The 22303-nt window shown below is 41.9% G+C and overlaps 1 protein-coding gene across 1 annotated transcript in view; it reads left to right on the top strand.

The window, feature by feature from the left end:
• RP1 (RP1, axonemal microtubule associated) overlaps positions 1-22303 on the top strand; it is a 306042-nt gene that overhangs the window by 67486 nt on the left and 216253 nt on the right. Inside the window, exons 7-16 of the mRNA XM_025204493.1 lie at positions 1132-1283; positions 1861-1939; positions 5832-5907; positions 8301-8377; positions 8478-8509; positions 8692-8821; positions 12733-12836; positions 14774-14947; positions 15828-16040; positions 18562-18739. Coding sequence (XP_025060278.1) covers positions 1132-1283; positions 1861-1939; positions 5832-5907; positions 8301-8377; positions 8478-8509; positions 8692-8821; positions 12733-12836; positions 14774-14947; positions 15828-16040; positions 18562-18739 — 1215 coding nt within the window. The remainder of the gene's footprint in view (positions 1-1131; positions 1284-1860; positions 1940-5831; positions 5908-8300; positions 8378-8477; positions 8510-8691; positions 8822-12732; positions 12837-14773; positions 14948-15827; positions 16041-18561; positions 18740-22303) is intronic.

Below are 22303 nucleotides of genomic sequence, written 5' to 3' on the forward strand. Positions count from 1 at the left end.
GTGCAAGCCTATGGCTAGAGAGAGTTATCAAAGTATATCATCATTTGTTAAAAAACTTTAAGGGATAGAGTAGGGAGACCCAGTTTAGTTAATAGCCTGGTGGTCTGAGGATGTGGGAGAAATTTCTTCTCTGCTTTATTTGGAACAGGCACTTGAACTTGGGTCTCTTGCATCTCAGGTAGATGTCCCAATCACTGAGCTAATGCCAGTCAGTCTCTTTGCCACCTCTTCTCCGTTCCCTGTCACTGCCCGACCAAATCCATATTTAATTAGGGAAAAAAGGTATGGATCAAGCAACTAGGAGCTGATCCAGTTTAAATGGAAGCACAAGCAAAAACAAATCAGATCATAAGGGTTTAAATTTAAGGGTGTTAATTCTAACCATGGAATGTATTGTTTTCCTATATAGATTGGATTCCTGAACAATACAACTCTGTGCTTTCATTTCAGGTTTCTTTTAAATTAATCTAATTCTAAATTATCTGTGCGCCTCACATTTGTGCAATTGTGACTGAGAAAGAAAAAAGCCACATCTTTTATCTTTTTTTTAACAGATGAATTACAGCTTTATATTCCCAGCCTTACTTCAAGTTTGCGTCCTGAACACAACTTTTGTTTTATCTTTTTTGTGCATTTTGTGTGAATACCAAAAGATTTAACATTTTTATTTTTTAATCCTTAGCTCCATAGTTTACAAAATGATTGAAGAAGCCATCAAAGGGTTGATGACAGCTTCTATCTAGTATGTTTTTGGTGCAACAGCTTATATTGACCCTGATCTTGGATTTGCATTGTCTGTTTCTCCTTTCTATAATGACTATAAGTGATGCTCCAGGACAAAGACACACTGCCGTGCATTCAGAGCAGATCTCCTATTTGCATTCCCCACTGTGACAACCTGGGGTAAACAACATGCACACACAATCAAAACGAGTTTGTGTATCATCTTTTTTTAATACTGAATGGAATATTTGGGAACTGAAAAGTATGTGATGGCTGATCCTTGATGCAGATGAATTTAGACTGTATTGTCAGTCTGCATTACAACAAGATGTGGTTTAACATCTCAGAGATTAATATAGTTATAAGTCTGTCATTTATTTTATTTTATTTTATTTTATTTTTTGCTAGTGACTGTCTATGAGGTGCACGTGATAACAGGAGAGCTTTGGAATGCTGGAACAGAAGCTGATGTGTATATTTCCATCTATGGGGAAAACGGTGATACAGGATCAAGACAGCTACGAAGGTCAAAGAAACCTACAAAGTTTTTAAAAGGACAAGTGAGTGACAGATCTTCCTGATCTGTTCATCTGTCCTATCTAATTCTCTTCCATGTGAGACTATCCATGGCTAAGGTGCTAACTTTACTAAAAAGGGTCATTAATATCCAGCCAAGTTCCCCTGCATAATTATTGACATTTTTGGGGAGAAGTTTTTAAAATATAGTTATTAGATATGAAAACTTCAGGGTGTTAGTTAAAACAGTTAAGAAAACAAAAATAATATATAAAATACGTTATTAACTGTGGTTCTAATACTGAAACATATTGCAATCTGTGGTCACATTATTAATTAAATTAAGGTCAGTTTCTACTCACTTTACTCATTTGCCCATTGTTTTGAAACGGATCACTCCTGTAAGCAAAGCAATCCAGATTAGTTCTTTAATCACATTGTTCTAGGGAAACACTTTTGGTCATCTCTTTTGACATTACTGTATGTTATTTCATAGCATACGAGGAAACTCATGCTTCATGGTAGAGAATCAGACAGGTCTTACATTGTAGATGTTATGGGTCCTAAGGATGGTGATTCTTATTTAGTAGATCTAATTGCACTTTTGTGGGTTGATTGCAGACTGACATCTTTCCACTGGAGGCTGTACACCTTGGAAAGTTGTACAAGATTGTTATAGGACACAATGGACTTGGATCAGGTCAGGAATTTCTATGTGTACTTTTCAAATATTGAACACACATTTCTTCAGTTTTTCTTGAAATAGAGGAAGCATTTGTAACATACAGATTTCCCTCGATGTATGTGGGTTCTTTATATGCTAATTTGCTTCTATACAATGAGCATATTTAGATCCATAATTTGTTATATGAGAGGTAAAATCGCTCTTATACGATCACCATAGATGCCCCCCCACTCAAGCAGGTAAGTCTGTGGGGGGAGGGGAAAGGGCAGTGGCCCCACTCACCCCAGCCCTGGCTGCAGCAGCCCCAGGAGCAGCCGACACCAGCTGCCTGCACCAGGGCACAGCACAGCCCAAGAGCAGAGGTGAGTGGGCACAGGCAGAGCATGGTGCAGCCCAGTGGTTGCAGACAGCTGGCAGTGGCCGCTCCTGGGGCTGCTGCAGCCAGGGCTGGGGTAAGTGTTGCTCTGTTCCCTCTGGTTTGCTGCCTTGATCAGCCCCAGGAGTGGCACCCCTCCCCCTCCCCCTTCACTAGTCCCTCCCTCCCTCCCTCACCGCCATGGGAACCTATCCCTATTTGTTACATTGTAAAGTGGGCTCACTTTATGTGAATTTGATTTATGCGCCGTTCTGCAGGAACACGTGTACAGCATAAATCGAGGGAAACCTGTATTGGTATAAAATAATAGGACAATGGTATTTTACAGTTGGGAAACAAAGACTTGCAGGAATATCAGCTATTAAATTGGCATAATCATGTTTTGTTACCATCACATATTTCAAGCAATCTGTCTTAACCACCATTTCATTCCACATAATTGTATAAAATTAAAAATGTAAATGAAAAAATACTGAATATTACAGTTTTGTCATTCCAGAATAACATTTTGTTTTTCTTTCCCGCACTATTGAGTTTTGAATATTTCATTGTACTGTCTGTATTCTGGGTGAGAGAGTCTAGCACAGTGTACTCAATTTATCTTCATTATTAATTGTACTGAGGTAGTGCCTAGAAGCTGCAATCAGGGATTTGCTGAGCTGTATTATGCTGGATACTGTATATACACTTAATGGAAAGATGGCATATGCTCCAAATTGCTTACACTTGTGAAATTTAGATTGATCTGACCTTAGACATTGTGCACTGTAGCAGATCAGTATAAACTGGGTGTGTCTCCATGCGCAATTATGGCACCTGAATATACTGCAAAGCTAATTGCTCCTGAGTTGATTACTCCTGGGAGTGCCATTTGCATGTGTGCCCAGGAGCAATTAACTTTGGAGTAATAATCTCCAGAGTTTATTTAGGTATATCATGTAGAGCCCATGTGGAGCAGCCCCAGCTTGCAGGGGGCCATGGGGGTCAGCCTGCCAGCCTGGGGCTGCTACCTCTGGCTCAGTGTACTGCAGTGGGGCCAGATAGGTCATGAGGGAGCTTTAGTGTAGGGCTAGTCAACAGACAGACCCTACACTGAAGCACCATTGTAACCCAGCCAGCCAGGCAGTGTCTACACATACGATGCCATGGAGTTTTTTACTCTGCAGTAGGATAGTACTTGTATTTATAAGTACAGGCAGTCCTCAGACTTGCAATAAAATTGGTTCCTAAACACCTTGTCTTAAATTGAAATGTTGCCACTTGGAACCAATTTTTTCATAAGAAACAATATTATAAGTGGGGGATTGGTTCCTGAACCAAGGCCTGATACCCTATTTTCACCAAAAATACCCCAGAATTTTGTACTTGATCAATTATAGATGAGTAATATAGCTATATTAATATATTTATATTGTAAATAGCAATCATATTGATTTGGAAGGACTTTTTTAAGGTGACTTTGCTGGACTTTTTGAAAGGCTCTTAGTTGGACATTTTGAAGGGTTCTTGGCTGGAGTTTTCTCAGGAGCCTTGGCTGCAGGTTTTTCTGGAGTCTTGTCTGCTTTCTTAAAGAAAGTATCCAAGAAAGTTTAGACAGATGTTCTCCAGGGAGATGACTGATGCAGTGAACTTTTTCGCTGGTGTGGCATCGCATCGGATTAAGCGTTGTAAAGTTGAAACTGATGTCATAATGTTGAAACAGGGTGTCAATTTATAAACGCTGTAAGTGCGAAATGTTGTAACTTGAAATGTTGTAAGTCGAGGACTGCCTGTACTATCCTCCTGCAGAGTAAATTAGTTTATTCCAGCCTAATAGGGGTGCATTTATAGACACCAAAACATTTACTGCTCAGCTAAGCAGTCTACTGTGCAGTGAACATCTCATGTAGACATGCCTACTTGGTGAGAGAGTAATGTCTTAAACAGGTATCAGCATATTCTCTCTTGTTATTTTAGCTATTGGCCATAATACAGTTAATGCTCCCTTTTCTCTATCTTCCTGCCCATGTGACATCCCAGCTTCTCTATACATGGAAGGGAAGAAGAGGCACATCTCCCACATAGCCTAACCCTTTGTAGCTCTCTCTAGTTGGAGGCTGGTAACCTTTTAGGGGTGAAAGGATGAACCAATCAAGATGTCTTTCTCCGCAGAACTCTTTTTTTTTTTTTTTTTTTTTTTTTAGTTTTGCTCCTAGATTTTCACATAGAAGGCTGAGAGCCAGAGACTTGGGACTGCATTCATGTGTTCTAGATCTTTTCTTTGCTGCTACTAAGCTTCTGGGAAAGGACTTGGTTAGTAAAAAATAGTTCCTGTTGAACCAAGTGTCAGCTGAAGAGGAACATACTGAACAACCAACCATTCCTATAGCCTGCTCCTTTCCTATGGAGACATAGGAATCAGATGGTTGGGAGGGAAAGCAGCCTAAGAAAATCAAGGCCACCTGCCAAGGGGGTTTTTTAAAAGGCAGTCTGAACCTTTATTGAGAAAATTCCTCTTCTGAGAAACTAAATAGTAATACTCCAGTAGTACCTAGAAGTTCCAGCCAGAGTTGTGGTCCCATTGTGTTAAGTCTGTATAAATACACTGCGAGAGGGTCTCTGTCTCAGACAGCTTACAATATAAATAAACAATTTATCCCAAACATACCAACTGCAATGCTGATCCACTTGTACTTTCATTCTCAGAAATGAATGCCCATTATATTCTGATTTTTTTTTTTTAAAGAACACTATAACAAGGGCCTACTATAAAGACCCTTGTTAATGACAAGCTGCATTCCCAGCAGTATGCCAAAACCAATAGTGACAAACAATCAACTTTCTTCTGTTTTGTACCAACCAGTACACTCTATTAGCATAGGTAGTTGTGTGTACCCTTAGACTGGTTAATGATTACTATGTCAATTTCTTGATTTAAAAAAAAAAAAAAAATTCCATAAGAGTAAAATACCTCTTACAATATATAGCCACCAAGCAAAATTGTAATATTGAACCCTGTGAACTTGCAAGGGATGGGCAATACTTTTGCTGGCAATGATAATTCTTAAGCTGTTGGTCATACTTTAGCTGTACAGTATCCCAAACAAGGAGAGGTCCAACTGTATCGATTTTTGGATCAAAAATATATTCATAAAATTACAAGTTAATCTTTTTAAAAAATGGAGAAAAAACATTAAAATTAAGACTTCAAATGAAAGGAATAAGCAGCACTGTTGACTTCTGTTGCTTCTTGCATATTACTATAAATTGGGAGTTTTTAAAGTGGTTCACTTCTTTACAATGGGTAGAATCCTAACATATTTGCAGTAAGCTTGTTGATGCAACTATAAAAAATAGAATGAATCCCTGCATAGTTCTGACTTTCACTTATGTTGTAACTTATTGAGCTGGTTTCTGATTTAAATTGGTTTTACAGTGATGTAGATCTGTTTAAATTCAGTGAGGTGGTTGAAGCTGTCATAATTCCAAATGTATGAATGATTTACAATAAATTTTGTTTCAGGGTTTTTTTTTTTTATGTTTTTGTCTTAGGAAATGGATGGTTTCTGGACAAGATTATAGTCAAAGATCCTGTCTCTGACTTGGATTATGCTTTTCTATGTCACAGGTTAGTGGTTTCAGATAGGTTATGTTTATAGCTTCTTTTCTGATACTCCCACTCATGTATGGTTTGTCCCCTCAGAAGTGAATTGAAACCATCTGATTCCTCTTACATAATTTAGCAAACAGCTATCAGTTAGGTAGCAGTTTTTGGTCACTTCAGAACTGTGCTGCATTTGAACCACTGACCATGCTATTTAAAAGTCTACATATTATCTTTTCTATCCAATGCCTCTTGAAATCTTTGGGAATTACTTGTTGGTCTAGTCCTCCCTAATATCAAAGGCAAAACTTTTCAGAGGAGCAGGTTGCTTTCTAGGCATTAGAAAGCAGCCCTGGCCAGTGGCTCTCCCCTGCCTCCTGCCACAAGGCTCAGCAATGTGGGGCCAGTAGAGATGCTTGGAGTGCAGCCCCACAGCTTTCCCGGGGATACGTGCCCCCAGATCTGCACACAGGATGACAGGAGGCTGCCACTGCTGCCTAGGACCAGTGGTAGCACCAGTCTTCCTGGCGCTTAGTGACGGCTGTGGGCTGCACCCAGCACTGGTCCCAAGTGGCAGCAGCAGCCTCCTGTCATCTCAAGCGCAGATCCAGGGGCCCGCACCCCCAGGAAGAGTCCAGCACAACCCCACAGCCCTCCCGGGGGTGTGGGTCCCCAGATCTGCATGCAGGATGACTGGAGGCTGCCGCTGCCCCCAAGTGGACATGGGTTTTGCTTTTTAGCAGTTTGAGATGCAGTTTCCCAGAAACTCCTTGAAACTTGTCAGGCTTCATGCCCTCAGAAGGGGCTACCATCTGAATCCGACAAGAAATGACAAAGTTATAGGCATTTTCGTGATTCCCCATTATAATCTATGGGCGAAATGTCGAAACCTGTTGAAAGAGTGAAACAGTTTCAACGAAATGAAACAGAACGGTGATTTGAAACTAAATGAAATGATGAAATGAAACACTGTCCCTCTGAAACAGCAGAACAGAAGTGGAAACGCAACTGTGCTGTTTCGCACAGCCCTCGCATCTGTATGCAGGTGCTTGAGCCCTCTAGGGCTCTGCCCATCTGTGAGGCTTGGAGACAGCTAGAAGTAATGATCAGCTAATGAGAGTGGAGCCACAAAGAGACTTAAGAACTCCAGGAGGCAAGGAGAGAAGTCCTGAGCTAAAATTGCTCCGTTCTCCTAGTGTCTGGAAAGGACAGAGGGTGTGGTATAAAACTGGCCTGAGAAACTGAAAATGGAGCTGAGTCCCCTGTTTGAGGCGGCAGGATAACATATGATCTTGTACCATTACAACATATGATCTTGTACCATTTCAAGGCAGGCTTTGTCATCTCATTCAGTGGACTGAAGATCAGGTTATGTGTTCTTAAGATACACACATCACTAATGTATAACTGAGCACCTGCCTCTTCTTCTGCCCGTCACGACTTGTCACTGAGAAGCAGCAGAATTTGACTCAATTCCATTTTTTCTTCTGATTTTCTAGTAGTCTTTTCTGCTCTGAATCTACTACTCCAAGGCTCATTTTTTTCACAATTGTATCTACTGTCAATTAATTTACAAACTTTTATGTAAATTTGAGGAGTTAGGAAAGTCTGGTCACATATGAATCTACCTACAGCTTGTCAGTGGCACCTCTATTCTAGTTTCTTCTTTTACCAAGTGAATAAATAACTTCCTAAAACAGCTTTGAGTGAGTGATGCACACACTAAAATTGATTTATGTTTGAATAAAGGCTTTCCGCCTAACAGATACAGCACCGCATCTTTGCCTGACCTAATTTTAAATCCATATTGTAGATGAACTGCTACAAAGAGGTCTTGAAATATAAAGCTAGTTTCATAAATAATTTAGGAAGAATTCAAATCTACTTCATAGAGGAAAATACAATGTGCATGCTAGCTCTTGTTAGGGCCTGATGTCCCTTTTTGTTTGCATCATTTCTACAATAGGAGAAATACAAGGAGAATATGCTATAATGTTGTTATTAAAGGCATTGTTCCTACCATGGAGGGTGTGATAAGACAGGAGAATTTGAGAATCTAACCAATTTGGATTTTGAAGTGGCTTTCTTGGAGCAAGCTGAGCAGACACTGTAGCCATTGGGTCCACTATTACTGATCTCTGACCTAGCATTCCTAGTTAAGCCTCCCCATTCATTGCGCTGGCTTTGGTTCTCAGGCCTCAATCCAGGAAAGCTCTTAAGTATGCATTTCACTTAACGTCATGCAGTCCTATTGCCATGATGCTCTCTCATGCCTAAAGCTACACATATACTTAAGTGGTTTGCAGATTCAGGACATTAGTGCAAAACTCATTAAACTGCTACATATAAACAATGTGACTAAAATATTGGTGGATTTGGGTATCAAGACTAAATTGCTATGTGTTCTGTTTTCCTAGATGGCTAGATCATGGGGAGGATGATGGTAAAATTGTAAGAGAACTGAATGGGGCAGACACTAGCACCTTCTCAGCAAGTAAGCATGAAGCAAGAGAAGATAATCTGACATCATTGCAACTGTGCCAAAACCAGTCAGGATACTGTATAAACTAATCGTATTCTCTTTATCTCTCCAGGGCAAGAACTGGAACTCAGGAGAGAGGAAACCGTAAAGACTTTTTAAATTTTGTTTTTTAAAAACTGATTAAACAATATTCAGGCTGTTCTATAGAGAAAATCAGATCAATAATTCTTATGTATATGTAGATGCCTCTTTTTTTATCTTCTCATGCAGTCTCTTTTCTTTTATTCCTTCTTTCCCCTTTGTATCCCTTTTTAAAATGAAAATAGTGGGCTGCTGAAAGGTGGAAGTTTCAGAAAGGCAACACGCTTCAGTTCTACAGCAGGCTTACCCATGGCTTCATACGCCTCAGTCCAGATGGCACAGTCGATGCACTTGGTGACAAGAAGGACAAATATGGTAAAATACTTGTCAGATTGTGGTGTGTGGGTGAATGGCACAAGGCAAGCGAGCTTCATCAGCTCACTGTACTTTTTATCTGTAAGATTTAAAATAGATTCTAATGGGAATGGGTAAACGGAACCACAAATATTTTTTTAAGACATTAGTATATTTAAATGGGTTCAAAACTTCCAATATTTTTTTTTTTTGTAAAGGAAGATCCTAGGAAGCAACTTCTGTTTGGTTTTCTTTTAAAGCAGGATCAATTCTCACATACAATTTTAACCATTCAGAATGTGGTCAGTCATTATAGGAGTGGAAAACCCCCTTTCAAAAGTGGAATTGGTAATTAGGAAAGTATGTGCCCCAAACACCATTTAATCTCTACTAGTATCGTTTCCATCTGGTCTAACTGAGCTTCTATCAACTAAATATTCTCAAACTCCAAAGCCCATCTACCAAGGAAGAGGTGCCCGCTTGTATCATATGGGTTTGACAAAATGAGGTGCAGAGCCTTTTGCCATCTACAGGATGAGGGTGCAACTCAGCTTTCCCAGTTGCTGACACATGGTCTGACAGAATGGTAACTTATAGGACATGTTGGAGAGGGTGGTTTAGGGCAATGAGAAATTTCTCAGCAATTCCCTTGGGCACTTTTCTGAAAAATTGCAGTGGAAAAAAACCCAAATTCCTCAAATCTTTTCTGTCCAGGACCTTGTACAGGTGGATCAGTAATATCACATAGGCATAGCAAATGGGTTTTACTTTTATTTTTGGAAAGATCCCCTGTCAATTATCATGCTTGGTCTTCTTGTTCAATTATTCAGTGACTCAGAACATTGAATTACTTAACTCTCTAAGTATTGTTTTACCATTTCAGAGAATTCCAAATGCCTAAAAGCATTTACCCAGCATGAATGTGTCTTGGAAATCCCACAAGGAGCTTCATTCTAGGATCACAAACTGAGAACTACCAAGGCAAAAAACCCAAAATAAACTTTCTCCTTGTGTGAACCCAATACAGACTTCAAGACTGTACTGAGTCAGCGCACAAATCTGTTCAATTTTTATTGCTGTATTTTTGGCTGATGGATTATATCTGATTCAATTTCACAGGATAACACAGAGTTCATAATCACTTTGCACACAAAATCCAAATTTGCACTTCAGGCTGCTACCCATCTTGCATCTATGCAAACTTTTTGTTCTATACATGAATAGATTTCAAACAGTACAGTTTAAACATGTGAATACATTTGTTTTTAATCAGTTTCTCTAGTTTAATTTCACACATTGGAAGTAAAAGTGTAACACAGGTCACACTGATTCTGTCTGATTCAAAGAACAATATTACCAGCTTGTGTGCAATTATACATTTGTTGCACCTGTACATAAAACTACCATAAATATTCATTTATATGACTATGTAGATGTTTTCGTAGTGTTGAGGTGATGTTGTTGCCATGATGATCCAGGAGCTGTTTGAAAGGCAAGAAATCTTGAGGTGATATCCTTTAGTGGACCAACTTTATGGTTGGTATAAACACAAGCAAGCTTTCTGGCATCACAGTTCCTAGTACCACAGCTTTCTGATAGTCACAGCTCATGCCTCATTTAGATGCTTAAGAGGGGACTGTGGGCAAACCAGGGTAAGCTAAAGATCAATATGATCTCAAGAACAAATATGTGTAAATGGCCCAGGAATAAACAAATGTGAGATTCTGATTCTAGTCCGCTAATAGGAAGAATGAGGGCATGTTTAGTTTTAAGGGGAAGATTGGTAAATTTCTGAATGGCTGGGGATAGACATTACACATAAACCAGTTTAAGTGATCAGAAAATGATTTAAACCTGTAACAGAACAGATGTTCCGCGTGCATAAGCAGTGTTTCAGTTTGAGAAAACCCTGGTTGAATGTAGTATCAGACTTAACTGATTTGGCTCAAACCAGTTTATGCAATGTCTGTCCCAGACCCCCAGACTAAATAAGCCCAGTTCCCTCAGTCTAGTGTAGATCTATGTAGATCCACTGCTTTCAATGGGGTGACTGCCATTTACACTGGCTGAGGAGTTGGCTAATGGATTTTTAATTTTCAGGACTTTTTTGCCCTAATAAGAAACAAGTAGAGAAGAGCCTGAATGGTTTGATTCTGGCACTTAAGAACACTTCCAGCATGCAACATTAATTGATCTAGTTAGAACAATCATTTAATTAGATATCCAGCCTTGCCTCACTGAATAAATGCATATAATTTTCAACGAGTAAACAACAGGCTGAAACAGATCATTTTCATTATGAATGAAAAAAAGAATTGGCTAATGGACAGAAATCTATGGGCGAGTTTGTGCCATCCTTACTCATACTGACTATTATCCTGCATTTCAAGCAAGCCCATTAGTGTGTCAGAATAGGCTTATGGGAGAGCAATAACACAGTGGAATTACACCAGAGATGAATTTGACTTCTTAGATTCATTGATAGCAATGGGAGCTGGATGCATTTAGAGAAAGCAGAGCATGATTTATGGATTTACTTATCCTGCAGTATTGCTTAGATGTGCCCATTAAGAAACAGAGCTTCCATGTGCTAAACACCTTTGTACCCTTTCCCGTAAGAAGCACAGTACAGAGTAATTGGGATTGTTTGATCTGGAGGGGAAAAAACAGAGGATTTTTCTAACAATCTTGAAGTAGAAAAAGGATGATGATGGATTGTTCTCTATGTTCATTTGGGAACAGGACAAGAAGTAATGGGCTTCAAGTGACACAGAGTTAGTTATATATTCAAAGTTCCTCTGAATATATAACTAACTCTGAGGGTGGTTAGGCTATCTAGAGAGATGGGTAGAATCTCTGTCATAGGGAGTTTGTGGTCAGGTACAGACATTACACTTTACTGATATAAGTGATCGGAAACCAGTCTATACCCACAACAGAACAGAAATTTAGTGTGCAGAGGCTGGTTTAAAAATGGCAGAACCCTGTCTAAGAGTTTCGCCTTCGCTCCCCTGCACGTCCCCCCCCCCAAAGGGCAAACGTATGTTCTGTTTGCTACCGATCTAAACTACACCACTTATAGAAAAGTGTGTAACTTAGAGCATTTTCACCTTGGACTTTTTGAAAGTCTCTATGTTTAGGACAGACGGATACTTGGCTGGGATGGTTTAGATATGGATGATCCCGTTCTGAACTAGGATCATTTGAACTAAGTGAATCCTGAGGACCCTTTCTCACCTATTTTCTATGAACCCTTGAGAATAGACTGTTTTCTACATAATACCAATAGTTACCACAAATCCCTAGTTCATTTAAAGGAATGTCTAGGCTGGGCCAGACAGCAGTCTTCTCTACCATGCTGCATTGCTCTGCCCACATCACTTTCTGAATTGGAAGGCATGTATTTGCAGTTGCATTGCATGGTGCTGTGGGAAAGTTGGTTAGCCTGCCTGCAGCACTGTGTACTTCCAGTTAAGAAATTAATGCATGAGGAGGAATGTGGCATATGTAAAGGTGCTACAATCTGGCATGGTAAGCTATTGAGTGGTCATTCCCTTTTTTAAGGTACCAAATAGTTTGTCTTGTGGAGTTATGTTTTATTGTTGCCTTTGGTTTGATTTCTTTTTTTCCCCTTTTTCTTTTATAAATATTTTTTCACACAAAGAAGTTTGTTTCTTGCTGTTAGCTCTTAGGGTTTTCTTTCACAAACCTAAGGAATGGACAGCTGTGCCTTCATAAGCTCTCCCAGATGAAGGGAGGGAAAATCCAGTGATTACAGTTCATAATTTGTTACTTTTGTTTTATTAATGAACATTTAATTTAGGCTCTAACCTGCCATATAACATCTTTGTAAAATGAGAAGTCATTAATCAGTTTTTAAATAAAGAAATAGGATTGAATATTTTCATTATATTTTCCCCCAAACTCCTTAGGTCTTTTTGATGTAACCATCAAAGGGAGAAACACACACGTATTTTGCAGTCATCAAATGCCACACCTTGCACTTGCTCTGGACAAAGGCTGTGTCACTGGAATGGTATGAAATTACCTCTTGCTTTTAATTGCTTCACAGTATTTTATCTTATTAAATAGAATAAGTAGACAGTACTTTCAATTAGAGATGGAGCCAAGCAGCAAAGGTTCAACTTAGAGTTTCAATTTGCCAAAGTTTAGGTAACTTATAGATTCAGGATTTAGCTTACAGTTCATCACTTCTTGAGAAGGATTTGGTTTATGAAAACTAGAACTGAGATCTGTGCTTTTGCTCTTTGTACCAACCTTTCAAATGCTAACGACATATCTGGCATGGCCTAACATATCCTTTCTTTGGATGACTGTTGGTGCTAATGGCTAGTTGTAAACTTCCATTTATTTTCCTATTGTTTTCTGTAAATCACCTGCCTTTTAAGAGCTTGTTGGATTGTTCCCAGCCTTATTTGATCCTTTCCTCTTTTGTCCCCTCTCTTTATACTCAGAATTGCTTCTCTTTCTCAGCTCTTGTAACATATCACAATGCAAATAGAGTTATGGAAGCTGGTTCTTCTTGATGGAACTGTTTTATAGAGGATGGAAAAAGCAGTGTTTCATTTTCCCTAATTTAAATAGTGACTTAAATGGTAGAGCAAACCCTGCTCCTTTTTATATATAATGCACATTAGCTACAATGGAAACAGTGACACCGTATAGTACTGGGGCTTTATCCGGGAATAGCTTCAACATTCAGAGCAAACTGTCCAACCATCTTCCAATACTTTCTAGTATTCCTGTTCCTTGAAATGACTCCGATAGGTGGAACATTTCTCTCTTTTTACTGACTTCAATGCAATAAATATCTTTACATTTAGGGGACCGGTTGTGCACCTGCGTACCAGATTTCTTTTTCTAGTTCTGCCTAAATCACCTTTTTACCATAGGCAAGCCACAATTTACAAACTCTGTATTGCCCCCTTCATGGAAATCTGTGAACTTTAATTAATGTGTAAAGCTGTTTGAAATCTTGAAAAGAAACATAATGTGTATATGCAAAGTGTCACTGAAATGAAAAAGGTTGTTATAAAATTTATATTTAATTAGAGCTCTAATGGTTATTTGGCTCTAGTTCATAGCCACTTCTAAAATCTATTTGATGGCTTCGTTTATTCCTGAAGTCTACAATTAGAGCTGGTTGAAATTTTGTTTTTGAATGAAAAGCTTTTACCTAAAAAAAAAAAGGGGGGGGCCTATTTTGAAAGCAAACACAGAAATGACTTCTAAAATTTTGTTTTCTTGTGAAAACTGGTGTAATCCAAGTGTTTTAAAGACATTATTAGCCATGCACTGGCATTTTCCATTTACTTCAACCCCAATTTTCAGTAAATGAAAGAAACTTAATAATGCTCTAGATAAAAGAAAAATGACAAGGGGACATATATTTTTGTATACAATGTCTTTCATTTGAAATGATCCCAACATCATTTCACAGTCTGACTGAGCAAATATGTATAGGGAATCTGATTCATCCTTGTGGATCCCATTGCTACTTTCTCTAGGCATTCAGGCAGGGGGAACATTATTCAGTGGGAACATTGGGGGACCACAGTGGTACAGCTGGTAGAGGGCAGCAGGGAGGTATCTGAGTCAGCGCACTTTCTCGGCCGCAGCAACTGATTCCAGGCTACTCAGGGGGGTAAAATACCCACTTGTAATAGCTGTTATATTCAAGATAAGCTGCTTCTATTGTCTGGATTTTCATATAGTGCACCGTTTCAGTACACATTTTTCAGAATTATTGCAGTTTCCAAAAGCATATTTGAAAACAGCATTAGTACATTTCCATTTAGGTTGATTTCCATTGTTAACACCAGTATATTGATAAATTATTTGCTCATGGAAATTAGTGATGCATAAACACAAGTCATGTCACTGGTCTGTTTTTCAGATTACATCATGTCAGATAGTTCATATGATTGATTTTCCTGCTTTTATGTGTGTTAGGACAATAGTGAGAATCTCTGTGAGCTACAGGTCCACCTTTGGCCAAACCACTGTGCCGTTCTGGAATCAGGCAGGAATCCGGGGGACACAGTCACATTCAATCTTCAAGGCAAAGTAGCTGACAAAGTGTCAAGCTACACAGGACTCTCAAAAGAATTTGTTGTTCATGTTAAGGTAAGATGGGAGGAGGGTGGAAAGAGAGTAATGAACCGAGTATGTATTTCATGTGAAATTGATGCTGTTTGAAAACTGAAGCAGTGATCTCCTCCCACTAGGTGGAGCTACAGACTGCAGGTACAGTTCAACAGCGAGATGTCACTGTACAAATCCTGTAGAAGTTTTTTCTTTAATGATTTGTTTAGAGAAATCTAAAGAGAATATGAGACTACTGTGGCTTGTGTTGGCAAAGGTCACTGGGTCTTACTTCAGTGATGTGACATATAAAGGAAAGATGAATCGGTGAAATAATAAGAGAACTTTTCAAAAGCAGGGCAGCACATCCAAAACAGCTAGATGAAGAACTGTGTGTGTATAATTTGAAGCATATACAAATAGCCTAACCTGCTGCAACTCCTTTCCTTTGAATATATGTTACCTTGCTGAATAAGAGAAAGTAGGACGATCAACAGACTGATTGAGCATTAAAAATTAATTCTAGGGACCAGGTCCGGATAATGCATAGGCAAATTAGGCACACGCCTAGGGCCCTAAGTGAAGAAAGGGCCCAGTTGTGCTTATTTTACATATTATAATTATTCAGTGAAAAAAAGTAGGGGCCCATGAGTTTGTTTGCCTAGGGCCCTGCTAAAGACTTCTACAGAGGCTAGTAGCTGGATGGGAGACAGAACATGACAAGACTGAAGGAACACTTAAATTACTTGTGATTTACCTGTTTTTTACTGATCACCTTTTTAAAATTAAAGCACTTGTGGTGGTTTAAAATAGTATCTTGTCCTTTAGTTATTGCCTTAAACACACTACTTTGAAATGGTGGATTTTATTGAAGTGAGAAGTAGTGCTATTTATATATATTTCTTTGTTTCTCGGTTTAAAGGGAGTGTTTCACAATGGTGCTATCATTCTGCTTACCACAAGTCTCTGCCAGGCTCTCTGCCTTAGATCTGATGGGAGTTGCAATGGAGTAGGAAAGCAGTCTGAAGAATCCTATTGGAAAGTGCATAAAATCAGCTCGGGGGTTTGTATGTTTGAGTGTGTGAAAAACCCAGGAACGTATCTCAGGATCAAGGATGGTCAATGTAATGGAAAAGTAAGCAGTTCTTGTTTATATTTTCTTCAGCAAATGTTTAAGTAAATTGTCAGTGAGAGGAGAAAGTGACTTTTAAACATTTCCTAACATTAGGGAAAGGGACAAAAATTTGACAAAATATTATTCATGATTTGTGCTTTTCAAAACATCCTTCATATACCCATGGGGAGTTGGGAAAATATAGTGAGATGTGCTGTGGCATGTGTGATTTATGGTTGATTTTAATGATATGCTTATGTTGTATTGTTAAAACCTTTGACACAAGTGCATTAAAAATGTTTTAAAAATGTCGTGTTTGGGTTACAATCATAGAGAAGTAGGGCTGGAAGGGACCTCCAGAGGTCATCTAATCCTGAGGCAGGATCATTCCTATCCAAACCTTTCTATACAAATCCATTATCTAGCACAGGGGTACTTAGGAAGGTCACAGGGGGTATGCGTGGGTGGGTGGGCTGGCGGGGATGGAGTGCACCCTGGAGTGCGGTAGTGGCATCTTCCCTGGCACCTTTGCCTCTTACCCAGGGGAGGGGGGTGCACGAGGCACTGCTGATCCCGCACAGCACATTGCAGCGCCTCCCTGCCCCGCACCCCAGCTTGCTCTCCTGCTTGGCCACTGGGCTGCTGCCCTTAGCCAATAGCTGGCAGCAGTCATGTGCAAGTTCTCCCCCTGTTTGGCCCCTCCTCCCAGTGCTGCCACTACATGCACCCCAGGAGGGCATGGGGGCGTATGTGTCTATGGGGCAATGAGAGACAAGCTGGGGCTGGGCTACACTGTGCTCGGGGCAGGCAGTGGTGATGCTGGGATGAGGGTTGGAGGGACTATGGCGAATTCTGAAGTGCCTGCAGCCCCCCTGTAGACCACCTGCCAGCACCACTGCCGCTTGCCCTTTACGCAGCCTGGCCCAACTCCCCCACTGGGAAGAGCCTGGCACTGTCCCAGCCCACCCTGCTTGCAGATCCGGGGGCACATGCTCAACCATGCCCTCCCAGGGTATGTACAGCTCAATTCTGGGCTCCACCTGGCTGTGCAGCACCTGTCCGTGCCTCACTCCCTCCTTTACCATGGGGGCCTATGGGAGCAGGGGTACGGGGCAGGGGACTGCAGCCACTCCAGAATTCGCCATAGCCACCCCAACCTCCCTCCTAAGGCCACTGCCACTTGCCCTGAGTGCAGCCTGGCTCAGCCCCCTCTGGGAAGAGCCCAGTGCCACCTTGGCTACAGGCCTCAGCCCACCCCACCCTGCCCCATGCAGATCCAGGGGCACACACCCCCATTCCCTCTTGGGGATGCACATAGTGGCAGGAGCCACCCCCACCATGCTGCTCATTCCCACGTCCCACCCCAACTGGGCATCCCCTGCCCCAGCCTCGCTCCCTCTCCCATCACTGGGGCAGCCCAGCCCAGCCCATCCCACCTCACATGCAGATCTGGGGGCACATGCCCCCCATGCCCTCCTGCGATGTGCGCAGCAGTGGGAGCCAACCCCCTCCTCCCCATGCCCCCCCAGACAAGCTGCTTGCAACTCCATCCTGCACCCTGTCCCACCCTGGCTGTGCAGTGCCTGCCCCAGCCCCACTCCCTCCTGCACTGTGTGGGCCTCAATCTATGCTCCCCCCACCAAAAACTAGAAAAGAATATAAGGGGGTACAGGAGCTGAAGCTTTGAGTCAGGAGGGGTACACTTAGTCCAGGGGTTTTCAACCTTTTTTAATAAGGGACTGACCCAATTTCCATTGAAATCCATGGGAGTATTTCCATTGACTTTAGTGGGCTGTGGATTAGAGACAAGAGGATAATGGTCTAACAATGTATAGTAAGCAGGACACAACTCTACGCACTAAGCGGGGGGTGGAGGGGGTGCTAGACTGAAGCTGGGGGACCTCTCATCCTCTCCCCTCTTACTTCCCACAGCCTGTACCTTCCCTTCAACAGCTCTATTGGCAGCAAGGAGGGTAGAACAGAAGCAGTAGCAAACAAATGATCTTTAAAATGAGGCTTTCTAACTTGTTGATGTTAGAAGTCCTCATTTTAAAGTTCATATTTGTACATTGACTTTTAAGTGAATGGGAGCTTAGATTGAGTAGAGGCTTCAGTGCTGGTCTTGAAATTCCTGTGAAATAAAGATAAAAAGTGTTAGATGCAGGCAATAAAAGTATAGAAAAAGCAGAAAAACTGTCTTTAAAAATCTAGTATGAAGATTTTTCTCCTCTCCACTCCCCCATTTTGAAAAGCCTAGACTTTGTCTAAGTCTGTACCTGAATCAGAATTCAGTCTTATGCATGATTATATTTATAAATTCAGATAATTGCTTTGCTATTGCTAAGCACAAAGGAATAAATAGGGCCAAACATCAAGTGATCTTTGTAAGACTGAAGAGTCAGAGAACTTAGCAATGTGCTAAAAACCAAAAAATGACATGAAATGACAGAAATGAGAAAATATTCAGGGTTTAAAATAAGTTCGTCAGCTTTGTGTTGCATTCAATTGTTGAACTTGTGTTTCTCTGTTTCCTTTTTCTTAGGGCACAGGTGATGTGTACTGTCACTTTAAAATTGAGAAGAACTTAGAAAATGGATCTGTCAGTCTGGAGTCTGTGCGAAACAAAGGAATATTTGTTGGTCTTCTACCAAATGGTCAGAGCAAAGCAGTTATTCACACTGGAGAGAAAAATATTTTGTTCTACCCACAAGTCATCAAATGTATGCAGCTTTCAAAATACTTGGTGTTTTGCTTGTATATTAGTTTTTTATAGCTACACATGTAAATGTTTATGACCAGAAAACTAGGTGAAAATATAGAAGCCAGACTTTGAAAACCTGCTTTTATGTGAATGAGCCCCTTGGCTCTCCAGGGAACTGGCGGTCCTCCTGCGTCTAAAAAAGACAGATCTACAAAGGATGGAGGACTGGATCCACCTCCAAGGAGGAATACTCTGCACTGGTCTGGACCTGCACGGAGCGAACCAGGAAAGCCAAGGCTGCCATTGAACTCCAACTGGCCACAAGTATCAAGGACAATAAAAAGTCCTTTTTTAGATATGTGGGGAGCCAGAGGAAAAGCAAGGGCAACATTGGACCCCTGCTAAACTGAAAGGGAGAACTGACAACTGATTCCTAGGAAAAAGCCAACTTGCTAAATGGGTACTTTGCGTCAGTCTTTCACAAGTCCCATGGGACGCCCCTGTCCGTTACGGGACATGGACACCTAAGCGAGGGTGGTTCCTTGCCCTCCATCAATGCTGACCTTACGAAGGAACAGCTTGAGAGGCTGGACACCTTCAAGTCAGCCGGCCCTGACAATTTATACCCCAGACTACTCAAGGAGCTGACTAACATCATAGCTCAGCCCTGGCTCAGATCTCGAGAGCTCCTGTCGCTCTGGTGAAGTGCCCAATGATTGGAAGAAGGCCAATGTGGTGCCTATCTTCAGGAAAGGGAAGAAAGTGGGTCCAGCAAACTACAGGCCCATCAGCCTGACCTCAATCCTGGGAAAGGTCTTAGAAAAAATCATCAAGGAGGCCATCCTCAATGCACTGGCCGATGGCAACACCCTGAGAGACAGCCAGCATGGGTTTGTTGCGGGTAGGTTGTGCTTAACCAATCTCATTTCCTTTTATGACCAGGTGACCTATCACCTGGACAAGGGAGAAGAGATTGATGTCATATACTGTGACATTAAAAAAAGCCTTCAATCTGGTATCCCATGATCACCTTTCGGCAAAACTGGCCAACTGTGGCCTCGGGTCCACCACGATCCGCTGGCTGGGGAATTGGCTCCGTGGTCGGACCCAGAGGGTGGTGGTTGACGGAAGTCAATCGGCATGGTGCCCTGTGACTAGTGAGATCCCTCAAGGCTCTGTCCTTGGACCTATTTTGTTCAATCTCTTCATTAATGATGTGGACATTGGAGTCAGAAGCAGACTGGCCAAGTTCGCCGATGATACCAAACTTGGGGGTAAAGCATCCACACCTGAGGGCAGGGGGGTAATCCAGGCTGACCTTGACAGGCTCAGTAAATGGGCGGACGAGAACCTGATGGTGTTTAACACCGAAAAATGCAAGGTTCTCCACCTTGGGAGGAAAAACCTGCAGCATGTCTATAGGCTCGGCAGTGCTACGCTGACAAGCACTACGGACGAGAGTGACTTGGGGGTGAGGATTGACCACAAGATGAACGTGAGCCTTCAATGTGATGCTGCAGCCAGTAAAGCAAGCAAAATGCTGGTTTGCATCCACAGATGCTTCTCAAGCAAATCCCAGGATGTCATTTTCTCATTGTACTCGGCCTTGGTGAGGCCGCAGCTAGAGTACTGCGTCCAGTTTTGGGCTCCACAATTCAAAAAGGAAGTGGAGAAGCTTGAGAGAGTCCAAAGGAGAGCCACACACATGATCAGAGGTCAGGAAAACAGACCTTATGACGAGAGGCTGAGAGCCATGGAACTTTCAGCCTGGAAAAGCGCAGGCTCAGGGGTGATCTGGTGGCTGCCTATAAGTTTATAAGGGGTGCTCACCAGGATCTGGGGGAATGTTTGTTCACCAGAGCACCCCAAGGAATGACCAAGTCGAACAGTTAAACTCCTGCAAGACTGTTTCAGGCTGGACGTAAGGAAGAACTTCTTTACTGTCCGAGCCCCCAAGGTCTGGAATAGACTGCCGTTGGAGGTGGGTCAAGCACCTACTTTGAATGCCTTCAAGAGAAACCTGGATGTTTTTCTTGCTGGGATTCTATGACCCCAGCTGACTTCCTGCCCCTGTGGCAGGGGGCTGGAGTCAATGATCTTCCAAGGTCCCTTCCAGCCCTAATGTCTATGCAGCAGATCCTACTAACCAACAATTCCTTCCAGATCCCCTGGTTAGTTTCATCTCTCATTTTACCAATCAAGGAATGAGAAAGAAACTGTTGACTTTTTGCCTGAATAAACAAACAGCATTTGAGTGCAGAACAGAGAGGGAGATGCTAAGGAGTTAATTGTTACTTCCTGATTCTCTGAGGAAAATCTGGGCACTTGAAGAGCAGTCTGAGGGCTGCTCTGTAATGTGCCAGCAGGCAAGAGTCCCCAAGAGACTGACCTAAAGCTAAGCATAACCAGAACGTACCCTTGCCATATCCTTCCTTAGCCACAAACTGCTAGGAACAGCCAAAAAAGACTTATGGTTCTGCTGTGCTGGTTCTGCGCTTATTAAGGATTCTTCTGTACTGGGAATCCTTGGAGTGGGATTGGTATGGGCAAGCGTAGTTATGTAAGTTGAAGTAGATCTAAACTCTATATAAGTACTGAAAATCAAACTCATTGTGGTATTTTAGTGCCCCTCTAGGCATGTAAAAATGAAACAGGATTTGGCATTATCTCTTTAAAAATGGGGAGGGGAAAAACCCTCCTGGACTTTACCCCTCAGGGCAGCCTACCTAGTACTTCCTCATAGCTGATACTGAAGCTCTGCTCAGTCTAAACATGTCCTCGTTTGGTCAATCAATTACTGCCTGGCTTTTCGTTCCTGAGCAGCTGTACTGGTGGGGAAAAACCTTCCTGTATCTTCTCCTATTCTAGTTCTGTCACACAAGAACCACCATAACTAGGTTTGGCAGTTCTCCTGATGATTGTTTTCTGATATTTTTCAGTGGGGTAGAAGACGAGAGCTACTAAACTCAGAATAAGCAATTGAAAACACCTGCTGTATCTGTAATTCCTTGAAGTTTCTTTGCAAACCCCAGTTTTAGGCCAGGTATAGACATTACACATTAACCGTTATAAGTGATCCAAAACCCATCTAAACATATTTCCATACAGAAATTTGGTGCACATAGACCAATTTAAAAATGGAAGAACCCAGTCTGAGATAGACTTGGATGGATGTAGTAGTATCAGACTTAAGCTATTTAGACCAGTGTATTGAACTTCTATAACAGATCCCTTCCTGACTCAAGTAGTGGTCCCTTGGCATCCCAGGCTGCTTTATGGGTACCCATTAATTCCCACCTCACAGGGCAACATAGTAGCTTTGGCCAAGCTTGACTTCTCTGGCTGAACAGAAAATTGCAGAGCCAGCTGCAGGCAGGAAGTGGGGCACAGGGGCAAGGTGTCAGCTGCGGCTGGGTGGTGGGGGACCAGGCCCAGCCAGACTTGGCCCTGGCCTGAGCCAGCCAGGCTCCCTCCCCTGCTGCCCAGCCTGGATGTCCAGTATGGCTCCTCTCCCTTGCCTTGTCCCCTCCCTGAGCAGCTGGCTGTCAGAGATGGGGGGGGGGGGGGGGGGGGGCGGGGGGGG

This window comes from Alligator sinensis, unplaced genomic scaffold (genome assembly GCF_000455745.1).
Source record: "Alligator sinensis unplaced genomic scaffold, ASM45574v1 scaffold612_2, whole genome shotgun sequence".
NCBI classification, from domain to species: Eukaryota; Metazoa; Chordata; order Crocodylia; family Alligatoridae; genus Alligator; species Alligator sinensis.